Below are 27648 nucleotides of genomic sequence, written 5' to 3'. Positions count from 1 at the left end.
GTGAGGCCTCACCAATGCTTTTATAAAGCCTCAACGTTACATCCTTGCCTCTATATTCATCTCAAAATGAATGCTAACATCGCTTTAGCCTTTCACACCACGGACTTAACCTGCACATTAACCTTTAGGGAATCCTGTACAAGGTCTCCAAGTCCCTATACACATCAGATTTTTCTGTTATCTCTCCATTTAGAAAATAGTCAACCCTTTCATTTTTTCTACCAAGTGCATGACCATACACTTCCTGACACTATTTCATCTGCCACTTCTGTCCTTTCAAATCAATGTGCATCCTTAGACATTAAGCTCTTCTTTCAGCCATTATTCAGTGATGCCTACAACTTCAAACATGTCAATCTGTAACTGTGCTACAAGTTCATCAACCTTATTCTGTATACTCCATGCATTGAAATATAACGCCTTCAGTCCAATATTTAGCTTTTCTGATTTTGTCCACCTTTTACGTTGCAACTCATCCTGTTGACTGCAATTTTGCCCTATCATCTGCCTTGCTAGGAGTCTCACTACATATTACCTCTGTTTGTAAACCAGCTGCCTCATCTTCAGCACTATCACTCCGGTTTCCATCCACCTGCCAAATTAGTTTAAACCCACCCAAACAACTCTCACCAACCTGCCTGCAAGGATATTAGACCCCCTCAGGTTCAGGTGTAACCCGTCCCTTTTGAACAGAAGGTACCTTTCCCAGAAGAAGCGATTCCAGTCATCCATAAATCTGAACACCTGCCCAATTGCACCGGTTCCTCAGCCATGCATTCACCTGCCAAATCATCCTATTCTTGCCCTTACTGGCACATGGCACAAGCAGCAATCCAGATATTACTACCCTGGATGTTCTGTTTCTCATCTATCTAGCTCCCTGAAATATCTCTTCAGGATCTCTTCACCTTGTCTACCTACAGTGGCATGCAAAAGTTTGGGCACCCCGGTCAAAATTTCTGTTACAGTGGATAGCTAAGTGAGTAAAAGATGACCTGAATTTCTAAAAGGCATTAAGTTTAAATTGACACATTTCTTTAATATTTTATGCAAGATTACTGGTTTATTTCCATCTTTAACAAACATAACAAAAAAGGAAAAGGGCTTGAAGCAAAAGTTTGCATGGCCAGTGCTTAGTAACAACCCCTTTGGCAAATATCACAGCTTGTGAATGCTTTTTGTAGCCTGCTCAGAGTCTTTCAATTCTTGTTTGCAGGAGTTTTGCATGTTCTTCTTACAAAAGGCTTGTAGTTCTGTGACATTGTTGGGCCGTCTTGCATGCACTGCTCTTTTGAGGTCTATCCACAGATTTTCAATAATGTTTAGGTCAGGGGACTGTGCGGGCCATGGCAAAACCTTCAGCTTGTGCCTCTTGAGGTAGTCCATTGTGGATTTTGAGGTGTGTTTAGGATCATCCTTTTGTAGAAGCCATCCTCTTTCCACTTTCAGCTTTTTTTTTACAGACAGTGTGATGTTGGCTTTCAGAATTTGCTGGTATTTAATTGAATTTATTCTTCCCTCTGCCAGTGAAATGTTCCCCGTGCCACTGGCTGCAAAACAAGCCCAAAGCATGATCGATACACCCCTGTGCTTAACATGCACTTTTCATGAAATTCTGCGCCCTTTTTTCTCCAAACATGCCCTTTCTCATTGCGTCCAAAATTCAGCATCAGAAGTTTGCAAAGGAACATCTTAACAAGCCTGATACATGTTGGAAACAAGTTCTGTGGACTGATGAAGTTGAAATAGAACTTTTTGGCCTCAATGAGCAAAGGCCCGTTTGGCAAAAAAAGGGTGCAGTATTTCATGAAAAGTATACCTCTCCAACTGTCAAGCACGGGTGGATCGATCGTGCTAAGTGCATATTAAGTACTGACCGTGCAGGGTGCCCAAACTTTTGCTTCAGGTCCTTTTCCCTTTTTGTCATTCTGAAACTGTAAAATATGGTAATAAAATAGTAATCTTGCTAAAAATATTAAAGAAATGCTTCATCTTTAACTTTATGCCTTTTGGAAATCAGGTCATGTTTTATTCGCTTAGCTATTCACAGTAATAGAAACTTTGACCAGGGGTGCCCAAACTTTTGCATGCCACTGTATGTCATTGGTGCCAATATGTCCCAAAACTTCTGGCACAAGGTACCATTGGTACCTTGGTCGTCTCTTGGCGCCTACAGAACCTTGTCTCTGTTCTCCTGACTATGGAATTTGCTATCAACTCTGCACTCCTCTTCATCTGTCTGCTCTTCTGAGCCACAGCACCAGACTAGGTGTCAGAAACCCAGTCACTGCTCAATTCCCAATTAAATTGGGAATTGCTAGGCAGCTTGGCTTGAATGGCCGGTAGGGCCTATTCTGCACTGTCTCATATTTACTGCTCCAATATTTACTTATCAATCAATAAGTAAACATTGGAGCACAAAACTATACATGGCTGGGTTGAAATTACTAATGTAGTTCATGCTTTGAAAAAAAATCCTTGTAAATTCTCAGTTTGTTTTACTCAAAAAGATGTCCTAACAATGTCCTCCATAGAAAAAAAACCTTTTTATTGAAGTGTATTATGTGACTGTACAGAACTTGTCCCCAAGAGATCCTATACTCTTCAATGTGATTTGAGTTAATTAGCAATAATAAAAGAATAGGCTGTAAACCTGTGTATTGGATTCTGGTCATACTTTGCAAAATTAAATCCTCTACTGCCTTCAGGTTTTTGTGAAGATATCTGGAACCATTGCTGTACCCTTCAATGGAGAATTATCTGTATCTTCTGCAAGCTTCTGTTGGCTTTAATTTGAAGTATGCAACTAATGACTTGTTAGCAAGGCCAGAGGGGTGTCCTTCAGTAATCAAATTAATTTTAATTTCTGTACTTGTGTGAGAAAAGCTATGCTAATCTTTAAGTTTTCAAGGTCAGGAATGGAAGTTTCATGTTGGAACACCAACTTCCAAATCTTTTATTTGTATTTGAGTTTGGATGTCATTCCAGTGTTACTTGAAGAGGCTGTGCTGGTCCAGTTGGTTTGACATTCCCTGAGCTATTTTTAAAATTTTTGCTATTGGGGGAGGTGGTTGTTCTTCAAATAAAGTAGGTTAACCATTGTCAGAATTGGTGATTAAATGCTGATGTATTGCTGCTGTACCTGTTATATTGGTGCTTTTTCAATTACTAATACACAGTGAAACTGTTGTGTATTTCAGTGCTAACAGCAGTGCATTAGTCTGAACCCATAATGTTAAGTTGGAATATGAGTTTGAAATGCCTGGGTTATGTTGCAGATATTTTAAGATAGTTGAAACCATTGTATAGAAGGCACTGACAGTTCAAGATATAGACACAAGTGTACTATTTTCCATGGCATACAGTGAAGTTTTCAACCACTATTTTCATATTTGATACTCTGCATCTTTTATTGCTGAATCATGTAATATCATTTTTACAACATACTGCAGTCCAGTGCTGGTATGGTATCTAATGTTAATGGTTAAGAGATGCAGTTGCCATCAGCATGGGAAAACCCACAGTATAGCTGGTGTTTACAACTACTGATGCTTGAATGTGAAATCCTCTTGAATATTTGGACTTTCACTTGTCATTAAGTTATTTTTTTTACACATTTTGAGTAACCTTCCTCATGTATATGGGGAAAAATCATTAAATTTAAACTAGTTGTGAAGTGCTTATGAAACTTCAGTAGAAGTAGAGGTGAAGTTCTTAGATTATTGAGTAGCAGTATGAAAGTAACCAATGTAATTGGTATAATAGTGATGTGTTAAAAATATATTTTCATCCCCAAGTAAAAGCTATAATTGAGGTAAAAGATAAACATATCTTAATGTATTGTTAAATTTGTTTTCAGGTCCTAGTTCTTGGAAATAAGAGAGATTTGCCAAATGCTTTGGATGAAAAACAGCTCATTGAAAAAATGTAAGTTGTTGTTCTGAATAATGCACACCTTTTCCTCTGGTTCTTTACAGATCTTCAAAGCTGTATGTTTAATGATGCTGGGAATTAAACCTGGGATGTAAACAATAATTTTGTGGTGTCTGATTAAAATGGAAATAGAAGCTTCAAATATCTCAATTATTCCAGCATCTTCATTAAGTAAATAAATGGCAAAAGCAAGTATAGTGAAATGAAGCAGGGAGGCAAGTTGGAGCTGCTCACTTCTGACAAGCAATTTCCAGATATTTTCCAATGTATACTTTAAATATTGTTATGTGGAAAATATCAGGGAAGAGTTTTAAATATGGAAAATATACTTGGCCTGTTGATTCTGAACTAATTGGAGTGCAAACTGTCTTGGAACATTCAGCATTTTCCGATCTTTTTATATAGAGGAACCATATTTTCGAAGACATTATCCAAAGCATTTCCTGTGTGTCTGGTGTGAATAGGTTAGAATGATACATGCTCTGGTAATTTTGAGTGCATAATCTTGAATCCTCAATTGTCATTGCATCACACTTCATTTCACTTCAGCATAATATTGCCCATTGCTCCAGTGAGTTGCTCCATCTGTTGTGAAGCACTTGCTGCTTGGATTGTTACACTGCCTTTACACCAGCACAGGGTATTTGAATGGAACAAACATACAATGCAAAACCTCATGTTAATTCTTTTGCACATAGCTTGGCACCATTGATGCAAGTCTTGAGATAATCTTGGTATTGCACTTGTGTAGTGAACTTTACTCAGTAACAAGATTATTTGGCTTAAAAATTTCCCTAAGCATAGTACAGTATCATTCTGTAGAACTAACAAGCATCTTGGTTAACCTTTTTATCTTAGAAAACTACTTGTGAAGTACGTACCAAAGCATCTTGCTAAAATAGTTAATTCATTTTAAAATATTTTAGAAATGCCATATGCATTATTAAGAATAATGGTTTGCTGGTGTACAATCAGTATTTGTGCAGCTATTTTTCTCAGACTCAAATGACTGTTATAATACAGAATTAATACAGCTTTTTTCATAGTGGAGTTCCAGTACTGTTCCTAAGAATCTAAAACTACTTGTACTTTGGTTTTCTTTTTTAATATTTGCAATGAATCATAATATAGATTGAGTTAATGTTGAATACTAAACAGATATTAACATCTGAAATTTCTTACCTGACCAATCTGATTCAGTAGTCAGGTGTTATTGATGATTTAAATTATTTAACTGTGTGGTAGATTATTGATTACTAAGAATACTATTTATTTTATCATACAGTTTGGTTGTTGGGAAGCAATGTTAAATACATATTTAATAACTGGTGGAATGTAACTAAAATATTTCAGTGGATAGTCCCCGAACTTCATAGCAAATTGTGTACACTCATCAATGCATTTTTTGTAATCGTAGGAATTTGGCTGCTATTCAGGACAGAGAAATCTGCTGCTATTCAATTTCATGCAAAGAAAAGGATAATATAGGTAAGATTGTGCTTATTCCTTTTTATATCCGTTAAGTTTGAAACTGTTTGGAAATATGGGCCTAAAGAGGAGGAAAAAACACTATTAGGGTGTACAGTATTAATTGGAACTGTGTAGGCTCACGTTGCTAAGCATTTGAACTAGTCAGCATAGATTTGCAGTGGGTCGCTAATGCCTCACTACTGTTGAATCCAAACTCTTGGGATCTTTTGTGGAATTTTGGAAGTGATTCAACTGAAAATACAAATTGAAATCTTGGCTGGGTCTGCTGTAAAGATTTTGTTGTAATTTTGCATACAAATCTTGGACTAAAGCCAGTCTACGTTATTAAATCTTATCTTTTAGTATCCTTGTTAAAACATGAAAATTAAATTTCTTGGATACATTTTGTATGAAGTGGGGAAAAGTAACATTTGTAGTTTGATTAATGTCAATGTAAGGAATTGAGTGGGAATTAAAGACTGTCTCTAGAGGTTTTGTTTGAGATAAAGGAAGAATTTGAATTTATTTAGAATACTGAATGGAAAGCTGAGGCATGTTGAAAAGCTGAATAGCGGTGACAAGGGTTTGAGTAAGTTTTGGCAGATTTGGATGATTTGGCTGTGATTTTCTACATTTTGGAAGGGTGCGTGTATTTAATCTATAGGTATTGTTTATTTGATTCTGTTGCACAGGATGGTCCTTCAGATGAAAATTTCATACTTTTGGTGAACTCCCAGCACTGGACTGATTCCACAACTTATTGATTCACTTTTAAAGACTCTAGAACTCGTGTTTCTGATATCTATCTTTCTGTTTTTGTTATTTTGTTTTTTATTTGAACAATTTATTGTCTTTTGTACTTTTTCTAAAAAGCAAGACTTTCAGGGTAGTAACCTCTGGATTGCTGCCTGTGTCACATGCCAGTGAAAGTAAGAATAGGATGATATGGCAGGTGAAACCATGGCTGAAGAATTAGCGCAGGGACCAAGGTTTCAGATTTCTGGATCTTTGGGATCCTTTCTGGGGAAGGTATTACCTGTACAAAAAGGACAGGTTACACCTAAACCTCATGGGGACCAATAAATATCCTTGTGGGTAGATTTGCTAGAGTGGTTGGGGAGGGTTTAAAGTAATTTGCCAGGGGGGTGGGGGCCAGAATGATAGGGCTGAAAATGAGGCATTTGTACATAACTAGATGCAGTGTGTAGTGAGATTGAGGAAGGACAGAATTTGGCAGAATTGCAGTTGCAGTTGCAACATGAACAGAATATAAAGAGCGAATACAGGACTGGAGATGTTATATTTGAACATGTGCAGAGTACGGAATAGGGTAGATGAACTTGTAGTGTAGTTAAGATTACCAGGTGTGATGTACATATCTGGACATCCCTGATTCATGGCTGGGAGAAGATCATATAGGGCAGGCAATTAGGCAGAGGGGGTGGGGTGGCTCCGGTTTAAAAAAAATCAAATCCTTATAAAGACATGACATAGGATCAGAAGATGTAGAATCCTTGTGGGTTAAGATATTGCAAGGGTAAAAGGACTCTGATGGGAGTTATATGCAGGCCTCCAATCAGTAGCCAGGATGTGGGCTACAAATTACAGCAGGAGATAGCTAGCTAGCTTGGGAAAATAAGGTTGGTGCTGAATCCCAAGAGAGGAAATTTATAGAATGCCTATGAGATGGTTTTTTTTTAGGGCAGCTTGTAATTCTGGATTGGGTGTTATATAATCCAAATTTGATTAGGGAGCTTAAGGTAAAGGCACCTGTAGGAGGCAATGATCATAATAGGATAGAATTCACCATACAGTTTGAGAAGAAGCTAAACTTAGATGTGTCAGTAAAGGGAATTACAGAGGCATGCAAGAGGAGCTGGCCTAAGTTGATTGGAAGGGGACATTAGCAAGGATGACAGCAGAATGGCAATGGCTGGATATCCTGGGACAATTCAGAAGGTACAGGGTAGATACATAACAAAGATGAAGTATTTTAAAAGGAGTGTGAAGCAACTATGGCTGACAAGGGAAATAAGACAGCATAAAAACTAAACAGAAGGCACATAATAGAGCAAGTATTAGTGGGAAGTTAGAGGATTGCGAAGCTTTTGAAAACTAACAAGGTAATTAAAAAGATGAAGTAGAAAGGTAAGCTAGCCAATATCAGAGGATACAAAGTTTATCAGATGTATAAAGAGTAAAAGAGACGAGTGGATATCAAACCACTGGAAAATGATACTGGAGAGATAGTAATGGGAGCAAAGAAATGGCAGACATCCAGAAATATGGGTGTGTTGGGGCAGAAGTGAGTGGCATTGCCACAAATAAAGAAAAAGTGCTTGGGAAGCTGAAGTGAAGGTTAATAAGTCACCTGGACTAGATCCCAGGGTTCTGAAAGAGGTCACTGAAGAGATTGTGGAGGTATTAATCATCTTTCAAGAATCCCTAGATCCTAGAATGGTTTCAGAGGACTGGAAATTTGTAAATGTCTCTCCTCTCTTCGAGAAGGGAGGGAGGCAGAGGAAAGGAAATTGTAGGCCTGTTAGCCTTACTACAGTGGTTGAAAAGATGCTGGAGTCTATTATTAAGGATGTTTGAAGTGCATGATAAAATAGGCTAAAGTCATCATTGTTTTTTAAAGGAGAAATCTTTGTGGAAATAATAGGCAGAATAGACAAAGGAGTGTCGGTAGATGTTGTTTATTTTGATTTTCTGAAGGCCTTTGCCAAGATGCCACACATGAGGCTGCTTAACAAGATGAGAGCCCATGGTATTATGGGAAAGATACTTGCATGGATAGAAGACTGGCTGACTGGCAGGAGGCAGAGCATTTGAATAAAGGGAGCCTTTTCTGATTGGCTGCTGGTGACTAGTGGTGTGCTGCAGGGTTGGTATTGGGACCACTTCTCTTCATGTTATATGTCAATGACAATTGATGGCTTTGCAGCCAAGTTTGCGGATGATGCATACATGGGTGAAGGGGCAGGTAGTGTTGAGGAAGCGGGGGGCTGCAGAAGGACTTAGACTGGGAGAATGGTCAAGGAAGTGGCAAGTGGAATATAATGCCGGGAAGTGCATGGTCATGCACTTCAGCAGAAGGAATAAAGGTGTGGACTATTTTCTAAATGGTGAGAAAATTCAAAAAGTAGAGGTTGAAAGGGGCTTGAGAGGTCTTGTGCTGGATTCCCTAAAGATTAACTTGCAGGTTGGGTTGGTTGTAAAGAAGTAATTGCAATGTTAGCATTCATTGTGGGAGGACTAGAATATTAAAGCATGGATGTAATGCTGAGGCTTTATAAGACATTGGTCAGACTGCTCTTGGAGTATTGTGAGCAGTTTTGAGCCCCTTATTTAAGAAAGGATGTGCTAACGTTTGAGAAAGTTCTGAGAAGATTTATGAGAATGATCCTAGGGATGAAAGAGTTAACAAAGGCTCTCAGCCTTTACTCGCTGGAGTTTAGAAGAATCAGTGGGATCTCATTGAAACTTATTGAACATTGAAAGACCTATTGGAGTGCATGTGGAGAGGATGTTTGCTATAGTGGGGGAATCCTGGACGTGAGGGCTCAGCTTTAAAATTGAGGGACGTCCATTTAGAACAGAAATGGAGAAAAAATTCTTTAGCCATGTGGCGGCTGTGCAGGCCAAGGCATTGGATATATTTAAGGCAGAGGATCTTGATTAGTCAGCGTGTCAAAGGGTTTGGGGTAGAGGCAGAAGAATGGAGTTGAAAGAAATAATTTATCAGCCATGATGGACTCAATGTCAGAGTGGTGTAATTCTAATGTCTTATGGTCCATCTTTGTGTGGAGATTTTAATTGATTCTGTTGTTTTTAATTACTGTGAAAACTCAAGAAAATGAATTTCATGTATGTACTTTGATAATAAATTTACTCTGAACTTTGTGAAAACAGTTTTGCAGGAAAAAGCAATAATTGAAGTAAGTGTTAGTCATACTATATAGCATTTGATCAGTATGATTGTAGTTTTTAAAAATGTTAACTTTAAATATGGTGGTTAAAAATCATCTGAGCATGATTACAGTACCATGATGTTTCCCATTTTCAGACAGATATTTTGTGTAGAAGGTAAAAGGAAAGCCCAATATCCAGTGTGCAGCATTGTTTCAGAGGCACCTTAACTGTAATCATGAGACACATTAACAGTGTAGTCAGGATGTAGGGTGGTTGGCCATCCCCTCATGCATCATCTCTGTAAACTCTAGTTTTACTGGAGCTTATGTAAGGTGATTACTTTGTATATAAAAAAAATTGAACAAACAAAATGCTTTATTACAACAATTCAACTTGCCACCAGTTCCTTTAGTATTATGATTTCCAGATAAAGTTTAATTTGATAAATTGTGTAGTTATTAATTGAGATTTAATTTGAGTTTTAATTAATTATTATTTAATATATTTATGAATATATTTTTGTACAAAATTTCAAGTGGCTTTACCAACTGGGGAAATGCCTGGAAAATTGCTGTCCTTTCCCAACTGAAATCATTAATGGTAAAAATAAATTATTTATGTATATTGAGTATTTTATGCTGACTTGGAAAAGGAATGTCAGATTGATGAGGATGGTGTGAATGGCAGTCCTGTGGGTGAGAGGCCAGACTGGTTCAAACTCACAGATGACAGTAGCTTGGATAACCACATGTTACAACAGTGGTGTGCAGAAGAGCATCTCTAAGTACACAGCACATCAAACCTTGATGTGGATGGGCTACAGCAACAAAAATCCTGACCGGGTTCCACTCCTGCACTGAATGAATGTATAGCTAATTGTTACCAAAAAAGCTACATCTTTAAATAACTTACATTTTTGTTTTATCTTTTTAGATATCACTCTGCAATGGCTAATTCAGCATTCAAAATCTAGAAGGAGCTGAAATTTAATGCGAAAACCAATGTGTAAACAGCCACTGTCCTTCACTCATTATTCATTCTTCCTGGGATAAAAAGCAGAAATACACTATTCTGAATATATTGAAATACTTAAAGTCCCTTGTGACGCATACCGTTGAAAAGTATGTTCTCATTATGAGACAAACTTGCTTTACAAATGCTGTTATATAAAAATCATGATTGAGACAAATGTTGAAGTCAGTGATATAAAAGCACAAGGAAGAGCCAATGAAAATAATCATGCTTATTACTCAGCCTCGTGTTTGGAGTCAGCAGTATCACAAGTAATTTTTTTTATATAGCTTTTATTGATCTCACACTATCAATGTCCTTACAAATGGCGTTATGGAGCATGTCGTGTTGCATCCCTCTGTGTTGGTGCTGTAGATATTTCAGTGTCACTAGAATTTTTTTAAAAATGTTTACTGTCTCTGTATTTAAGACATTAACTTTTTTCAACAAGTAGCATATGTATGTTGTAGTTTGGGGCCATCACTTAAGTTTACTTAAGCTTTAATTGAAATTTATACTTTGGGTGTGCTGGTTGAATACACTGCTTCAACATTAAGAGTCTTGGCACTATTGGGCAACGTGAACTTCCTGTAAACGTGCATGCAAAACTTCCAATTATATGATTGTAAATATTATGTGGAATTAGTTTACTTTTCTATTTAGTTGACTTGTGAATAATTGTGCTCTCCTCTCACTTCTGTTGAAATAAATGGAGTTAATGAGGGCATATTGTTGTCATGTCATTTGTTCAAGTATTTTCGACTAGGTGCAATGAAGATACGTTCGGGGTAAATGTTAAAAATGGGGAACATTTGTATCAAAGGTCCCTGCTGTATAATTTAATTTGAGTTGAGCATTTGTTTTAAGACTTGAGTTTTCCCTCCTTAGTTGAGCCTTTTTGAATATCATGGTTTAAAATGACCAGTGATGACATAGGAGCAGAATTAGACCATTTGGCCCATCAACTGTGCTTTGAAATTCCATCATGGCTGATTTATTATCCTACTCAACCCCATTCTTGTGTCTTGCTGTAACCTTGGACACTCTTACTAATCAAGAACCTATCAATCTCATTTTTAAATATACCCAATAACTGGGCCTCCACAGCTGATTGTAGCAATGAATTTCACGGATTCACCATCTTCTGGAAAAGAAACTGCCCCCTGATCTCTGTTCAAAATGGCATCTTGTGTTCTGAGGCTACAGGCACCAGTCCAAGACTTCCCACTTCTGGAAGCTTCCTTTCCAGATCCACTCTATTGATCATACAATCCCAGTTACAGTAAGGAAACATTTTAAATTACTGCACTGTGTTGAACATTAGACCCAAATAATCCCAAACCTCACTTGAGGAAATGAATGAAGTTAGATCAAAATATGTACTTAAATTTGACAAAGCCCGAGTGCCAGATTTCCCATGAACTGCTGGAACTGAGCTAATGGATGTTGATTTCAGAAGTAAAATAATTAAACGGAAGTTGGTCTGGTTCTTCAACTACCATCTATAGTTTTACAGCTCTTGGACTTGACTACAGTTAAAATGACTTCAATAACTCAGTTATTGGTAGGTCACCGGCTGAAGGTCATTAATGCTGGATTAACACGATTACATGTCTTTGCAACAAATTCTAGGCATACTAAGAACAGCAAATACCCCAGACTGGCAGAAAAGTAACATATCAGCTTGCATCTTCTGGATGATGTTTAGAGCTACTGTAAAAGGTAGCAAAACTTAGTATGTATTGTTTTGGGCAAAATGTGTATTTTAAATTCTGAAAAGATTCTGCACCATTGTGATTCTGCCCATGATATCTGCGTTGAAAATTTGGGTGTGAATCCTAGAGTTCTTGACATTTTGGCACCAAATGCAGAGTATTGATGAGATCTATTGCCATTAGAATTAAATATTTACTATTTAATTTAGCTGTGTGTTTACATTTGTGTGCATTTAATTTGAAGGGCATAACTGATCCAATTAACAAATGACTGTTTCTGATTGTATAATATACCAAAGGTATCACAAGAATCTAAATCAAGAGACTGTCAAATTCTTTTTGAACGTTTTAAAAAGAATAAAAAACTGGCTTTTATGTGCACATTGCCTGGTCAAAGTACTTTAATCTCAAAGTGGGTAAATAATCATTATCAGTTGTGGAATTTCTTTATCTCAGTGAAACATTTTTAAAAAGTATTATGGAGCTGGGTGACTATCTGAGAAGTGTCAGTCCTGATGAAGGGTTTTGGCCCAAATGTCAGCTGTTTAGTTCCCTCTGCAGATGCTGTTTGACCTGCTGAGTTCCTCCAGCATTTTGTGCATTGCTACTGAAGTGTCTTGACCTTCATATAGATTAGAGTAAGGCAATACAAACGTGATTTTTTAAAAAGAACCAATTCTTGATCACTGAATCCCAGTTACTGTAGGGAAACATTTAAAATAATCCCAGGAAGCTGCTGTTTCTGTTTAATTATATTTTGAACAGGGAGATGAAAGGGGACGTTGATTAATAATGACCTGCAGTCTCATTGTAAATGGTTTTCTGTATTCCATGGATTGAATCATTGTAATGCCATGGCAGATAATCACATGACCAATTTTTCAGAAACAAAAACAATTTCAAAGTGTTAAATGAAAGATTGGGACTTTACATGAGTGTTTATTGTTTGAAATACCGTACTTTAAATCCACGCAAGTGCCTTTGGCCCTCTGCTTAACAGTATTATCCACATCTGGTATTTCAGTGTCACTGTAAATATAAAACTTGAGTTGCTGTAGTGAGATCTGCGTTCAGTTTCCTAAAAGAGTATGATCACAGCTGCAATCATTTAATCTTTCATATTAATAGTTGTGTGTGTGTGGAGCGGGGGGGGGGGGGGGGGTGGATTTTAACGTTAAGCTAACTCATTCATGGCTCAAAAGTTATGTCATTACTGGAAAATGTACCAACAATTAAGAGGATTTTATTAAAAGTTTTGAATTATAAGGACAGGCTGGGATGTTTTCCTCTGAGGGGTAACTTTATGGAGGTTTATAAAATTCATGGGGGACATAGTAAATGTAAACAACCTAGGGTTCCTTATTGCTGTCTTGTGACGCGGTCGATCATGGTCTTTCCATGTCATTATGATTGTTCTTGACAATTTTTTCTATAAAGGGTGATCTGCAGGCTAGCGGAGAGAAAGAGTGCCTTAAACCTTTGGTGGAGACGCATCTCCACTCTGCCAACCACTAGGATCGGGGAGTCTAAAACAAGAGTACATGATTTAAAGCGAGAGGGGGAAGATTTAAAAAGCACCTTGAGTGCCAACTTTCTACATGGCAGCTGTGTCCGTACGGAATAAGCAGCTGGAGGACTGGTTCAAGAATTTGAACACAGGCATTGCCTATCGGTTTATTGGTGTAGGTTAGTGAGGACTGAAAGTGGGTAACAACTTTGGAAATTAAGGTAACGGCTATATAGAACCTTAAAATTGAGATCTGTAAAGATCGAGACTGCATTTAATTACTAGGCATTTAACAAATCAACTCACGACTTCACCTTAGCAAAGTGCGATTTTGGCTATATCGCCCGAGGTGGGAACAAGGGCAATGACTTCCTCATTACTAATGGAAGATTATTTCCGTAATGTTCAGCATGTCTGGAAATTCCTGTTGTACTGGCCTCCAGCGATGTAGTTGGACTGTCGGCATTCGTAAGTGTGCCGCGTTTGGGCACGTCCCGAAGAAACAGGTGAGTGACGGCAGCAAGTACCTGCTTCCTATTGGCCAGACGGGTGGGTCGGGGAACCTTGTCTTAAATTGACTGGGACACGGGCCAATCCATGTTTAACACGTCAGCACTCGTCCAATCGGCAAGCGGCGGGAAGGCGGGGCGAGAGGCGGGAGGGCGGATGCCGGGCCTGCTAGGGGTCGGGCCCTCCGAGCGATGCTGTTGTGGTATTGTTGATCCGATAATGCAATGGCGCTCGATAGTGCTGGGCCTCCTGCTGTTGAGGCTGGGTCTCCACCTCACGCTTTGGTTCCTCTTCGGCTTCGGGCCCAGCCTGGGATTCTACCAGACTTTCGTGCCCTTTCGTTTCAGCTTCGGTATGGTGCGGCAGTCCGAGGGTCAGGCTCAGGCCCAAGCCGCCAAGAAGCCGTCTTGGTTCGACCAGACTTGGGTGCGGGGGCAGACCCCGGGTGGCCTCTCCCTAGCAAGAGGGGACCCGTTGGTGTGTAAAAGACGGTCTCCTTCTGCTTCCCGGCCTGCTGGGCCCGGCTACAATTTCCTGGATAGTTTTGGGGAGTACAGCCGCAAGTACAGCGCCTTCCCCGAGCCGCAGCGTCGCCGCATGAAGGAGGCTGCCCTGCGCATGTTCTACTTCGGCTACGAGAACTACATGGAGCACGCCTTCCCACAGGACGAGCTCAATCCCATCGACTGCCAGGGCAGGGGTCCTGACCGGGATAACCCGTAAGTCCGGAGGGCGTGGGCTGGGCAGTGATCCGGAGAGGCTAAGGGTGACGTGTATGCTTAAGAGAAGGTGTAGAAGACAGGTTGGGTGAACGGTTTATGGGGAATAGAGAATGAGATGGGCTAATACCTTGAGAAAATAGGGACGAGGTAGGTGATTGGGAATGATCAGGGGTGGATGAGATGGCTGGGCAAGCGTCTAGGAAGGGTGAGAGTGGGCAATTGTTTAAAAGGGTACTTGAGGATCTGGGAAGCACTGATAGAATGGGTAGGAGTCTTGGGAGGAAGCAGGGGGTAGTCGTATGGCTGAGGAGAGTTGGGAAGATGATCTACAAGCCTGCAAATTGAAAAGAGAGGGAGTAGGGAATCAATTCAGGTGACAGTGAATTTCACTGACAGGCCATGTGTGGGTTCCGAATTTGACAATAATTTCTGAAGTTGAAGTTACAGTGTAGTGCAGTGAGGTGGTCGAACATCAGCACTGATGTTATAAAATGAAAAATTTGAAATTAGGCAGAAAATCGAGGGCTATGCAGTAGGGAAATTCTGGGCAGCTTCTAGAGAAAGTTACATGGTCAGCATAACATTGTGGGCTGAAGGGCCTGTAATGTGCTGTTGATTTTCTGTGTTTCTAAGATGGGGAAGGCGAATGGTCTAGGATGAGGTGAGAACAGTCATGGTGAGGAGGTAGTGGAAGGCATCCTTGAATTTGATGGTGAGAGGCTTAAGGTGGGTGAGCTATAAAGAGGAGGATGGTCTTAATAGTTTTGGACTAGGAATGATGAGACTTGGCAGGAGTGAAGTAAATGTGATGGGTTGTGCATTGCTTTTGATGAGTTAAGAGTTTTTGGGTAATTTAAACTAACAAGTACTTTCAGAGTTATTAAAAATCTTTCTGAATAGGAGAAAACTTCTCTTTAGTCAAAGTAGACATTTGTTAACATCTTTTTAAAAATCTTTTATTATCCACAAAGTGTTTTAATTACATTTCGATATTCCATGAAAGAAATTTGTAGGGATTAAATTCTAAGATCTTATAAACACAGAATGAATTAAATACATGTTCTGTATTGTCATTTTACATCTGATAAAGGGCAATTGTATTAACCATAGTTTCTTTTGGATACTGATGTTTCTGCAGGTCATATAGATTTGATTTTAGAATTAAAGTTGTCTATACTTGAGTTATTAATTACAATTTCAAAAGCTGCCAACCATGTTTGATGAATCCCATTTGCCTGAAAGATTGGAAATAGGTTGGTTAAATTCAGATTGGTAGATAGTTACCAATAGTCATCAAGTAGACAATTACGTGTTTAGGTTAAACATGAGATTCTACAGATGCTGGAGATCTTGAGCAACACACAAAATCCTGGAGGAACTCAGCAAGTCAGGCAGCATCTACAAAGGGGAATAAACAGTTGATGTTTTGGGTTAATACCCTTAATCAGGATTGGAAAGGAAGGGATAGAATCCAGAATAAGAAATGTGGGGAAGGATTAGAAGCTGGTAGGTGTTAGGTGAGAGCAGAGAAGAGGGATGAAGTAAGAATCTGGGAGGGTGGAATCTGTTTTAGTTGGAATCAAAATGGAGGGTGGCATTTCAATATGACTTCTCATTGCCATTCTGACAAGTCTGTCCATGGCCACCTTTACTGCCATGATGAGGTCAAACTCAGGTTGGAGGAGCAACATTTTATTCCTTGTGGGTTGCCTCCAACTTTATGGCATGAATGTCAATTTCTCGAGCTATCAGTAATTTCTCTCCCTCCCTCTTCTCTTTTTCCATTTCCTATACTGGTTGCACTCTAACCCCTTCTTACTTGCCCATAACCTCGTTCTGGTTCCCCTCCTCCTTCCTCTTTTTTAAAATCATGCAATACAGTGTCCTCTCTATTAAGAGACCTTCCACCCTACATCTCTTCTAAATCTCCCCTCCTGCTTCTTATTTCATCCCTCCTGCTCTGCCTGCTCACTTTGCCAAGAAGATTGCAAGTAGTATGATATATCAAAATGTGGTTACGAACTTTAGAAAGTAGAGCAGAACGCTGTCCTTAAATAAACGTTTTTAAATTATCAGTGTTATAGAGGTATCTTGGAGCATTGGTTCATGAAATGCAACAGATGTTTTCAGTGTATCCTGCAATTAGAGGATATTTAGTTTGTTAATTTGTTGAGTACGGAGGGAATCCTACAGAAATGTGGACAAAACACTAAGCTCATACAAACATAGTCTACAGGCGTCAACTATTTCTGACAATATTTTGAAATGCTCAGCAAGTCAACTATTAGCCATGGAGAGAAAAACATAAATTAACTTTTCATGTCAATGACCTCTTATTTTAATTGAAAGAAGTTAGTTTTACTAGATAGTTGATACTGATATTATCGCTTTTGTGGTCAATAAACCCCAAAGTTCACCTTAGTTTGCATGAATGCTTCATTTGTTTCCTACCACATTATTTGAAAGAGAAAAATGCAAATTTCTTTCACATATTTAAAAAAAACCAAATCTATAAAAATGAAGTGACTGGGCTAAGTGCACTATGATATGGGAGCAAATATTTACAGCTGGGCTTTTGCGCAGTACATACTGCAAAGAATTTTAATGTTTTTGTTAGAAGATATTACTTTTACTCAATTCAGCATTCTGGATGTCAGTTATTTTATTAAAGTTCAATTTTAATTATCATTCAACCATACTTGAATGCCCATGAATACAGCCAAACGAAACAGCATTACTCTGGGGCCAAGGAGCAAAACACATTAACATGAGATTCTGCAGGTTCTGGAAATCAAAAGCAATACACACAAAATCCTGAAGGAACTGAGCAGGTCAGGCAGCATCTATGGAAAAGAATAAACAATCACCATTTTGGGCCAAGGCTGTTCTTCAGGACCAAGAAGGAAGGGGGAAGATACCAGAATAAAAAGCTGGGGGGAGCAGGAGGAGGATAGGTGAAGCCTGGTGGACAGGAAAGCTAAAGGGCTGGAGAGGAAAGAATCTGCTCGGAGAGAAGAGTGGACTATGGGAGAAGGGGAAGAAGGAAGGGACCCAGGGGAAGATGATAGGCAGGTGAGAAGAGGTAAAGGGCTAGAGAGCTAGGAATAGAAGAGAGAAAGGGGAAGTTTTTTTTACAGGAAGGAAAATTCAATATTCATGGCATCAGGTGGTAGGCTACATAGAATATGAGGTGTTGCTTCTCCATCTGGAGAGTGGCCTCATCGTGGCAGAAGAGGAGGTCATAAACCAACATTTTGTGATGGGAATGGGGAAAGAAATTAAAATGGTTGGCCAATGGGTATTTCTGGTTTTGGCGGATGGAGTGGAGGCGCTTGATAAAGCGGTCTCCCAACTTGTATTGGGTCTCACCAATGTAGGAGGACACATTGGGAGCATCGGATTTTCAGGTGAAGTGCTGCCTCACCTGTTGAAGGACTGTTTGGAGCCCAGTAGGCTTGCAGGTAATGCACAGTACAAGGCAGATAGAGCACATATAAGGTATCAGTAAAATAGAATCATGCAAAAATATAATCCAAGTCCCATGAACGTTGTGGCAATCTGCAGTAGAACATAATACGACTTGTCTTCTGTTGAGCAAACACGGGGGGGGGGGGGGGGTCGGGAAGCACCAACTCCAGCCGCGTCACATTGCTTCCAGTGGAGCACACTGATTCCGACATCTGTTTCTTGGGCGGAGCTAAACAGACAATACTACAGCTTAGATCTCAATAACCAAGGCCACCCAACTCCCCCTCTGTCCACCAATGACTTGGTGAATCAGATTTGTAGTATTCTACATTATCTATGTTCAACAGGGTCTTGCAGTCAAAAGGTGATCACTGGCTGTCACACTGACTTAAGAGGCAGGCAGTGGCGCGATCTGTACTAAGTCCAGTTTCTTCACCAATGAGCAGCTCACTGATGGGCTAGAACTGCAGTACTTGAAGTTCTTAATGTCCAGAAGGGTCTTGCCAATCATAAAAATTACTTTTAAAAAAAAAGACTATAACACCTTTGATTGGCCCCAAAAAAGCCATTGTGATGGAAAGTGACACCATGTTATTGAATGTCAAATAAGTTCTGGCAATATAAATCATCAAATTTTTTAAAAAGTCTAATTTTGTCTGAAATCTACTGTTGTCCTCTGCACTATACAGTCTGTCCTTGGGTTATGAGCACCTAGTATATGGACATCCACACATACTGACAAACTTCCATAAATGTTATTCACTTCAAGTAAAACCAATCTTGGAAAAATACTTGTTTGCATTTAAAATCCTAACACTTAGGCATCATTGTCTTATAAGAATAAAGGCTGCCAGTTTCATTGCAAGTGGTCTTAAGAGAGTAGTTTTGGAAGTTGACTAGCAATTGTTTCCATTGATACCTGTACAATTGTATTCTAAACATCGTAACGTTCAACTTCACTATAAACACCAATGATTCAACCTCATCAAAATCAGCCATTGAGTGGGACATCCTAATTCTGTACCATTATAAATGAGGTAGAAGGCAATAAATTTTAACTTTAATTTGCCCTCTTCAATATCATGAAGGTGTGGTTACCATAGCAAATGATTTTATGTCCCAAAGTATAGACAAAGTAAACAATCTAGAAATCTGGAATCTGCTTTTACTGATGTTGCAAAAAGACTGACTCATTTCCATATAACCATATAACAATTACAGCACAGAAACAGACCATCTCGGCCCTTCTAGTCTGTGCCGAAAGTTTACTCTCACCTAGTCCCACTGACCCGCACTCAGCCCATAACCCTCCATTCCTTTCCTGTCCATATACCTATCCAATTTTACTTTAAATGACAATACCGAACCTGCCTCTACCACTTCTACTGGAAGCTCGTTCCACACAGCTGCCACTCTCTGAGTAAAGAAATTCCCCCTTAAACTTTTGCCCTCTAACTCTCAACTCATGTCCTCTTGTTTGAACCTCCCCTACTCTCAATGGAAAAAGCCTATCCACGTCAACTCTATCAATCCTCTATCAAGTCCCCCTGAATCTTCTACGCTCCAAAGAATAAAGACCTAACTTGTTCAATCTTTCCTTGTCACTGAGGTGCTGAAACCCAGGTAACATTCTATTAAATCTCTGTACTCTCTCTATTTTGTTGACATCTTTCCTATAATTCGGTGACCAGAACTGTACACAATACTCCAAATTCGGCCTTACCAATGCCTTGTACAATTTTAACATTACATCCCACCTCCTATGCTCAATGCTCTGATTTATAAAGGCCCAACATACCAAAAGCTTTCTTCACCACCCTATCCACATGAGATTCCACCTTCAGGGAAATATGCACCATTATTCCTGGATCACTCTGTTCTACTGCATTCTTCAATGCCCTACCATTTACCATGTATGTCCTATTTGGATTATTCCTACCAAAATGTAGTACCTCACATTTATCAGCATTAAGCTCCATCTGCCATCGTTCAGCCCACTCTTCTAACTGGCCTAAATCTCTCTGCAAACTTTGAAAACCTACTTCATTATCCACAATGCCACCTACCTTAGTATCACCTGCATACTTACTAATCCTATTTATCACCCCATCATCCAGATCATTAATGTATATGACAAACAACACCTGGACCCAGTACAGATCCCTGAGGCACACCACTAGTCACTGGCCTCCAACCTGACAAACAGTTATCCACTGCTACTCTCTGGCATCTCCCATCCAGCCACTGTTGAATCCATTTTACGACTTCAATATTAATACCTAACGATTGAACCTTCCTAACTAAACTTCTGTGTGGAACCTTGTCAAGGGCCTTACTGAAGTCCATATAGACAACATCCACTGCTTTACCCTCGTCAACTTTTCTTGTAACCTCTTCATAAAAAACCTCTTCAAAGTTTCAATTGTTTTTTTCTAATTATTAAGTCTATTTTGGCATATTTAATTTTTGTTAATTCAATTTTCTCCCCATGATTCCATCAGAACTAGGGAGACTTACTCTCTTGCAGCTTTTTGTGTGCAACACTTTTTGAGATCTCCTATTATGTGCAGGCAATTAGCCTATTATCTTGTAGAATTCGCAAAACTAAGTAAGATATGATTATATGTTAACTGTCAATGGCATTCCTTTCTGTTTTGTAAAAAGTTTAAAAATAGGCAAGTTTAAAGGTTTAGTTGAATGAAGCCATCCATTAGAAAAAAATAATAAGCATAAGGAATATTTACTTGTTTACTTAGTTATAAAATGCAGAGTAGGTCCTTCTGGCCCTTCAGGCCATGCTGGCCCAGAAACCCTGACAAACCTAATTAACTCTAATCTCATCTCAGGGCAATTTACAATGACCAATGAACCTACTTGGATTGTGGGATGAAACTGGGTGACCTGGAGAAAACCCACAGGACGATGTGCAGAGACTTTACAGAACTGAGCTCCAAACTCTGGAATGATTTGAGCTGTAATAGTGTTGCACTCACTACTATGCTACCATGGTGGATTGCTGGTTAAGTGAGAAGAGCTTGCTCAGATTGAGTTTGGTGAAATGGCATGGAACAGGAGCATAGATACTGACAATCCTTTGTAGCTCAGTTCTGTGCTCAGTATTCAAAGTCTGGGATACAGCAGGTTAGAACTTAAAAAAAAATTTCTATTAAGGTTTTATGCTGTTACTGAGAGATATAAATACATCCTCTGAGTCAACCCCACCCTGATCATTTTTGTTTTTCCCCAATTCTGATGGCCTCTCATCTCTTCTCCATGACTGTAATGATCTGCCATTGACCTCCCTCTGGTTCCACAACCTCTTTCCTTTTCTCCGTGATCTACAGCTGCCTTCTCTCAGATTCCTCCTTTAGCTTTTTACCTATCATCTCCCAACTTTCACATCAAACTATCCTCCCCAGATACTCGCTTTCTCCTTCACCTGGCCTCAGATATCATCTGCCAGCTTGTATTCCAGCACCCCCCCCCCCTCCCCACACACACACACACACACAACCACCATCAGGCTCCTGTCCTCCTCCTTTCCAGTCCTGTTGTAGGATCTCAGCCTGAAGCCTTGACTGTTTATTCCCGTCCACAGATGCTACCTAACCTGCTGAGTTCCTCCAGCATAATAAGCAAAACATCTTCATTGGAAGGTTTTGTTCATTACTGTTTTTGCAGCGGTAAATATAGACTTAAAATATAATTTAACCAAATTAATAATTGGAATGCATGTGGAGATTTTAGAATATTTAAATTAAGTTATACTTGTTAACTTATGAAATATATTTCTTTCCTAGAAGAGATACTACTTAAAATTCAGGCAAAGTTACAATTAATTACTTTGTTCATTATTTGATGATAGTAATGGGACATGGACAAGATAGTGACGAGAGTGGTTTAAAGTTGTGAAGAAGTATGAAACCTCAGAACAGGAAATGCTGGAAACATTCAATAAGTTAGTCAGTATCTATGGAGTGAATAAATGTGTTTACTTCTCAAGTGCAGACCTTTCATAAAATCTCCCATTTGAAGAATGATCCACATCTAATTTGCTGATTTTGTTAGTCTCTTTCTTTCCAGTACTTACTATTTTCTTACTGATTCAGTTCTTTTCAAACCCGCAACTGGAATGTTACCACAGAGCAACAGTAATTATTATTGACCACGTGCCATAACTTGAAAGCCTAACTTTACTCTGACGTATGTTTCTGTAAAGCAGTTGTATCAGACAGCTATAGTAAAAAGCCTCGGCAATTTGTTTGCATTTCTACAGCAGGAAAGAAGCAAGCATTTGACTTCATTAAGGCATTTGTAGCTTGCATTTTAGTTCCATGTGAACAATGTGTGTTCTAATAGTGACCCAGAAGAACTCTTAAAACTCACATAGAGTGGTGTATAACATTGAATTGGGATACGTTTTACAAATTACTTTAAATTCATATCTTTATAGTTTAAGTTATTGCTGTTAAGCAACCTGATGAATTTTATGTATGTCTTCAAGCACAAGTTGTTAAATTTGCAGTTTAAATCCTTGTGTACAATTTCTCGTGTCCATTTTGTTCATTCTGAATGGGATCGGGTAACATTTTACTAGATCCCATTCACCATGATTGTAACAGTTCTCTTTTTCCATGTTAAAGAAACCAAGGTCTTTTATTCCTTGATTAGTTTTTGTATTTTAAGAGTTGTTCCAAATAAGCAACTGCCCGGATTAACTGATGGCCCGATTTACCAGAATCCACTGTATTTCCATTCTAATCCCAATTTGAGTTATTTTGCTTTTGGAACTTGTAATTAATTTTGTTTTCCTTCTAGTTCAAACATAAACATTAATGATGTCCTTGGGAACTATTCTTTAACACTGATCGATGCACTTGATACCCTGGCGGTGAGTGACAGATGTTTGATTTAATAATTACTTTGCTCTGTGGGACTTTTCATTTTTATTGTGCATTCACCTTAGTTTTCCAATTTTTTCCTGTTTTCCAGATACATTTTATACAGAATTCTATTGATGTAGTAGTATGGGAAAACTATACTTCACACTTTATTATCATGAATTAAATTAGCACCTTTTAAAAAAAAGAGCATTTGCTGGAAATCTATAAAGAAACACAAAATAGAAGTACTGAGCAAGTCAGATAGCATCTGGAGGGGAAAAACACATTTAATGTAACACCTGTTGAAAAGACATCGACTTGAAATGTTGAAAGTAAATTTATTACTTACAATGAAATAAAATCAATGAAAACCTACACACACAGACTGACAAACAACCAATGTGTAAAAGAAAAAAAATGTGCTTATTGCTTGAAAGGGCTTTGCCGGTGATCGACTGGGCTGTATCCTTTACTTTTCATAGGCTTTTTCTGTTCATGGGCACTGGCGTTTCCATAACAGGCTATAATACAATATTAGGTTAGGATACAATATTACTTCTCTCTCCAAACATGCTGACTGACTTACTGAATACTCAAAGCATTTTCTGTTTTAGCTTCCTATTAGAAACTTGTGTATTGTTTCAGACTTGTATATTGTAGGTTAATAGTTTGTGTTTGCATGGAAGTTCTTATTGTGTGTTTAGTGATGATGTTTTGTTTATTGAATCCATAACATCATTAAAACTGCAGAATCCTGCTCTGTGATGAAGTTCTGCACATGTAAACAATGATTTCACCAGCTTAAATGCTTATGGGCTAATAATGTTTCTGATTGTAATCAGTGATGGGCAAAAACGGCTGGAAACAATGAGTGTGTGGTGGTAGTCATTACTGGTGGGTGGAAGTGCCTGTTTACTACAGAGGAGAGATTTCAGCTAGCTCAATCCAATTATTTTGAAAACAATACTATTCAAATAGTATATCAATTAATGCAAGAAAATTGATAGATTATTTGTGTAGTTCTTGCAAACATCATATCTACCATGCTGCATACATTATTTAATTTCAGCAGGTACATTTAATGTCAGAGAAATGTATACAATATTATGTATGCAAATGTATACAATGTTATATGTTAATATACATCCTGAAGTTCTTTTTCTGCACAAACATCCATGAAAACAGATGAGTGCCTCAAAGAATGAATGACTATTAGAACCCCATAGTCCCCCCCAGCTGTCCCCTTCCACTCACAAGCAGCAACAAGTCAGCGACTTCGCCTCCCCCACCAGCAAAAAAGCATTGGCACCCCTCACCAGGCACTCAAGCGTGCAGCAAAACATCAATAAAGATACAGATTGCAGTGCCCCAAAGACTACTCATTCACCTTTTGAGTAGTCGCTACTCCAAGACTTGTACAAAAATTTACAGACTCAGCTGGCTGACAAATTTTTTTCAGATTAAGTTCTAATTTTGTTGTCTCTCTTTGCCTGTGTTAAGCCTGAATTTCTCTTTCATTCCAATATTAGACATGATTGGATTAAAGGATAGGCAATTGGACTGGCTATTCAGTGTTCAGAATGTTTAGTTGTGGAGAAAATTTGATGTAATATGAAGTTGAAGCAAAAATTCTAATTTTTGATGATTGCTACAATTGTGTTAATTCAGTGATTTCAAGGCTAGAAAGTAGGTCTAAGTTAAATGGATTTTAAAAAATATTGTATGAGGACATAAGTAATGCAGTGCATCTTGAAGAGATGCTGTATATATTTAAGTTTAATTGAGTATCTTTGTGTTTTATGAAGTATTTTTTCTTGTGTAAATCTGTAAATGCCAATGATCTCTAACACAAAGGATTAGTACTAAATTTGCAGGATTAAGGACAACTTTGGCAAATTTACCATAAGTAAACCTGATTATAGATGGATTAAAATTGACCTTGTAATTGGCGTATATAACTTGATTTACTGACAGTCTTTATCCAGTTGCTGTATATTTTTTGTCAGCCCACATGCGCAGGAACTGGAAAGTCGCACTGAATGCTTAACCACAGATACTCAGAATGCAGATGTTTCCTCCCAGTTTGAGAAGTATTTTGATAATAGGGCTTTGTTATAACCTATGTTATAGGTTAAACTGAAGGTTTTTTTGTCCCATTATATTGTTTCAAATAAAGGCTGAGTTTGCCTATATTATCGCTTTTGAACGTGTAGTACATTCGGTAGTTACTTTGTTTTATGGTTAATCGCAAAGTTAATTTGTAGTTATTTTGATCTCTGTTAATAATTAGATAGGTCTGATTTAGTTTTGTATTTTCGCTACTACTGTGAAGTGAAAAACAAGTTTGCCTTGTTTGTCGTTGTTCTGCTTGGCATTGACTATTGTAATTTCTGATAACTTAGAAAAATTGTTCGAAGCTTTGAGTCAAGTTGTCCTTAGCAATACAGCATACTGTGAAATGAAATTAAGTTAAATGGCTTGATAGAATGAATTTGAGGTTGCAGTATGTACAGTGGGGTGGGATAGTTAAAAAGCGATATGCTTGCAGGTTTCAGGTGCAAGACAAGTGTTTTCTGACTGCAGCTGTTCTCTGGTGCAAATCTGATAATTGACATCATAGCTTTGAATCTGTCAGGTTGTAACACCTGCCATGAACAATTGAGTAAATTTCAACTTTGTGCTTTATCTCCAAGAATGAAAGAGTGAAATATTTGCTACACCTAGAAAGTGACATGGCATTATTAAAAGTAGTTCTCCCAAACATGTTATGCTTGCAAATCTTCCTCAGCGAAATCCTTAATTAAAAGCTTATTTATCTAAATGAAATTTGTCATAAGTCAGTAATTATGTTTACCTTGCGAATGTTGATTTTTAAAAAAATTACTTGGAATATTTAGACCTATATAAATTCAGTCATGTAGGAAGTGTTGAAGACACAAAGGACTTCATTGTTACTTGTATTCAATCTTTGAATCTCTGTTAATTTATTGAGTGTATACATGCTCCTCAAAAAGCAAATGTTGTGAATTCTGAAATGTGAAGTAACAGGACATGTTGGAAACATGCAGATCAGATAGTATTTGTGGAGAGAGAAGTAAAGATAATGTTTTGGGTTGATCTCTTGTTGAATGGCTTTATTGTGAAAACAGTGTTAATCATAATTAATTTGACATTTGTAGTTGCATAAGAAAAAGAAGCAAGAGTGGGCTACTTGGCCCCTTGAGTTTCCCCAGCAATTGTGTAAGATGGTGGCTGATGTTTTTACTGCCGTACCATTTTCCTATGCTAAGCCTATAGCTTGAATCCCTAACCATCTAAAACTGTATCCGTCTCTGCTGAATGTACCAAACAGCTGGTGCTTTAAGTTCAAAGGATTCATTACCATCGGGTGAAGCAGTTTGTTCTCATCATAGTTGACCCCTTACATTGAGACAGTGACACCTGGTGTCAGGTACTCTTGCCAGGTAAAACTACTCTGCCAAGCCCTTTTAAAAAAATATCTGTGTCTTAAGATCAGCACTCTTTCTTATTGAGTGCTTCTCAGAGCTTTTAATGGGGTTAAGAAATCTCAAGAATCAAGCCGTAATTGTGGTTGTTACATAATCATAGGGTGCATCCATCATTACGTGGAAATTCTAGTGCCTTTAATGGAAATGTGACAGTTTTGTTGGTACATGCTTACTAATTCATCTGCTTTGTTACTTTGTTCCTGTGCCTTCAGAGGCCCTCAGAAATAATATCATTCCATGTTGCAGAAGGCAACTGTGGAAACTTTGTTTATATGAATTTAATGGGGTAATTGAGAACCTTTAGCAGGTGAATTATCAGCAAGGTAATGCTGGTGTTCACATAGGGCAGTACGGTGTAGGTTCTGTATCAAGTCTGATCATCAGAAAAACGCTATCTTTCAGTTATGCTATGAAGTTCAGGTAACCGTAGTGGCTTTAAATAACAGTTGTGAGGTTGCAATGTTTGAAACTTCTCATCAGGAGCATTGTTGAAATTACACTGTGTTTAGTTAGGAACCTGAATGCTTGGTAGATAATTTTAAATTCTCAGACAATGTAAATGAATTTTGTGGCATTTTCAACAGGCTGAGAACTGAGGGGCATCTTTGCTCAGTACCATAGTAGTGACAGTGTGATTGGCTGCTTTAGAAATAAACTATTTTCTGTCATTGCCATAGATGACTAACTGATCATTAATTCCAAAAATAAATTCCATAAATGTTTGTCTTTTTTTTTGTCAGGAATGCATAAGAGTAAAGAAAGCCTTAAGTTTTATTTCATGATTTTCTTTTACTTCAATTGCTAATGTTAGTTTTTTTTAAACCTGAAGATGACTCCATGATATATTTTTTTGTGAATCTTAGATGAATCTTTCAAAAGGAACAGCATAGGTGAAAATCATTAATTTACATTGGTGTGTAAAGAAAATGTTTGGCAGGGCTAACCATACCTACCGTGCTTCAATAATGTAACAGCAATATTTTGGATGTTTTTTTTCCTTTTTGT

The 27648-nt window shown here is 38.3% G+C and overlaps 2 protein-coding genes across 3 annotated transcripts in view; both read left to right on the top strand.

Moving 5' to 3' along the window:
* LOC132377909 (ADP-ribosylation factor-like protein 8B-A) overlaps positions 1-11056 on the top strand; it is a 50468-nt gene extending 39412 nt beyond the window's left edge. The window contains exons 5-7 of the mRNA XM_059944376.1: positions 3860-3927; positions 5351-5421; positions 10252-11056. Coding sequence (XP_059800359.1) covers positions 3860-3927; positions 5351-5421; positions 10252-10301 — 189 coding nt within the window. The 3' untranslated portion in view covers positions 10302-11056. The remainder of the gene's footprint in view (positions 1-3859; positions 3928-5350; positions 5422-10251) is intronic.
* A 138-nt stretch (positions 11057-11194) lies between these two features.
* The window catches only part of edem1 (ER degradation enhancer, mannosidase alpha-like 1), a 40796-nt gene continuing 24342 nt past the window's right edge, over positions 11195-27648 (top strand). For both annotated transcript variants that reach the window (XR_009506838.1, XM_059944375.1), the window contains exons 1-2: positions 11195-14780; positions 23070-23142. Coding sequence is in view for 1 of the 2 variants with exons in the window: in XM_059944375.1 (XP_059800358.1) it covers positions 14149-14780; positions 23070-23142 (705 nt within the window). In the remaining variant the exon portion in view is untranslated. The remainder of the gene's footprint in view (positions 14781-23069; positions 23143-27648) is intronic.

Source organism: Hypanus sabinus, chromosome 19 (genome assembly GCF_030144855.1).
Source record: "Hypanus sabinus isolate sHypSab1 chromosome 19, sHypSab1.hap1, whole genome shotgun sequence".
Classification (NCBI taxonomy): Eukaryota; Metazoa; Chordata; class Chondrichthyes; order Myliobatiformes; family Dasyatidae; genus Hypanus; species Hypanus sabinus.
This window is presented reverse-complemented; position numbering and strand designations above follow the sequence as displayed.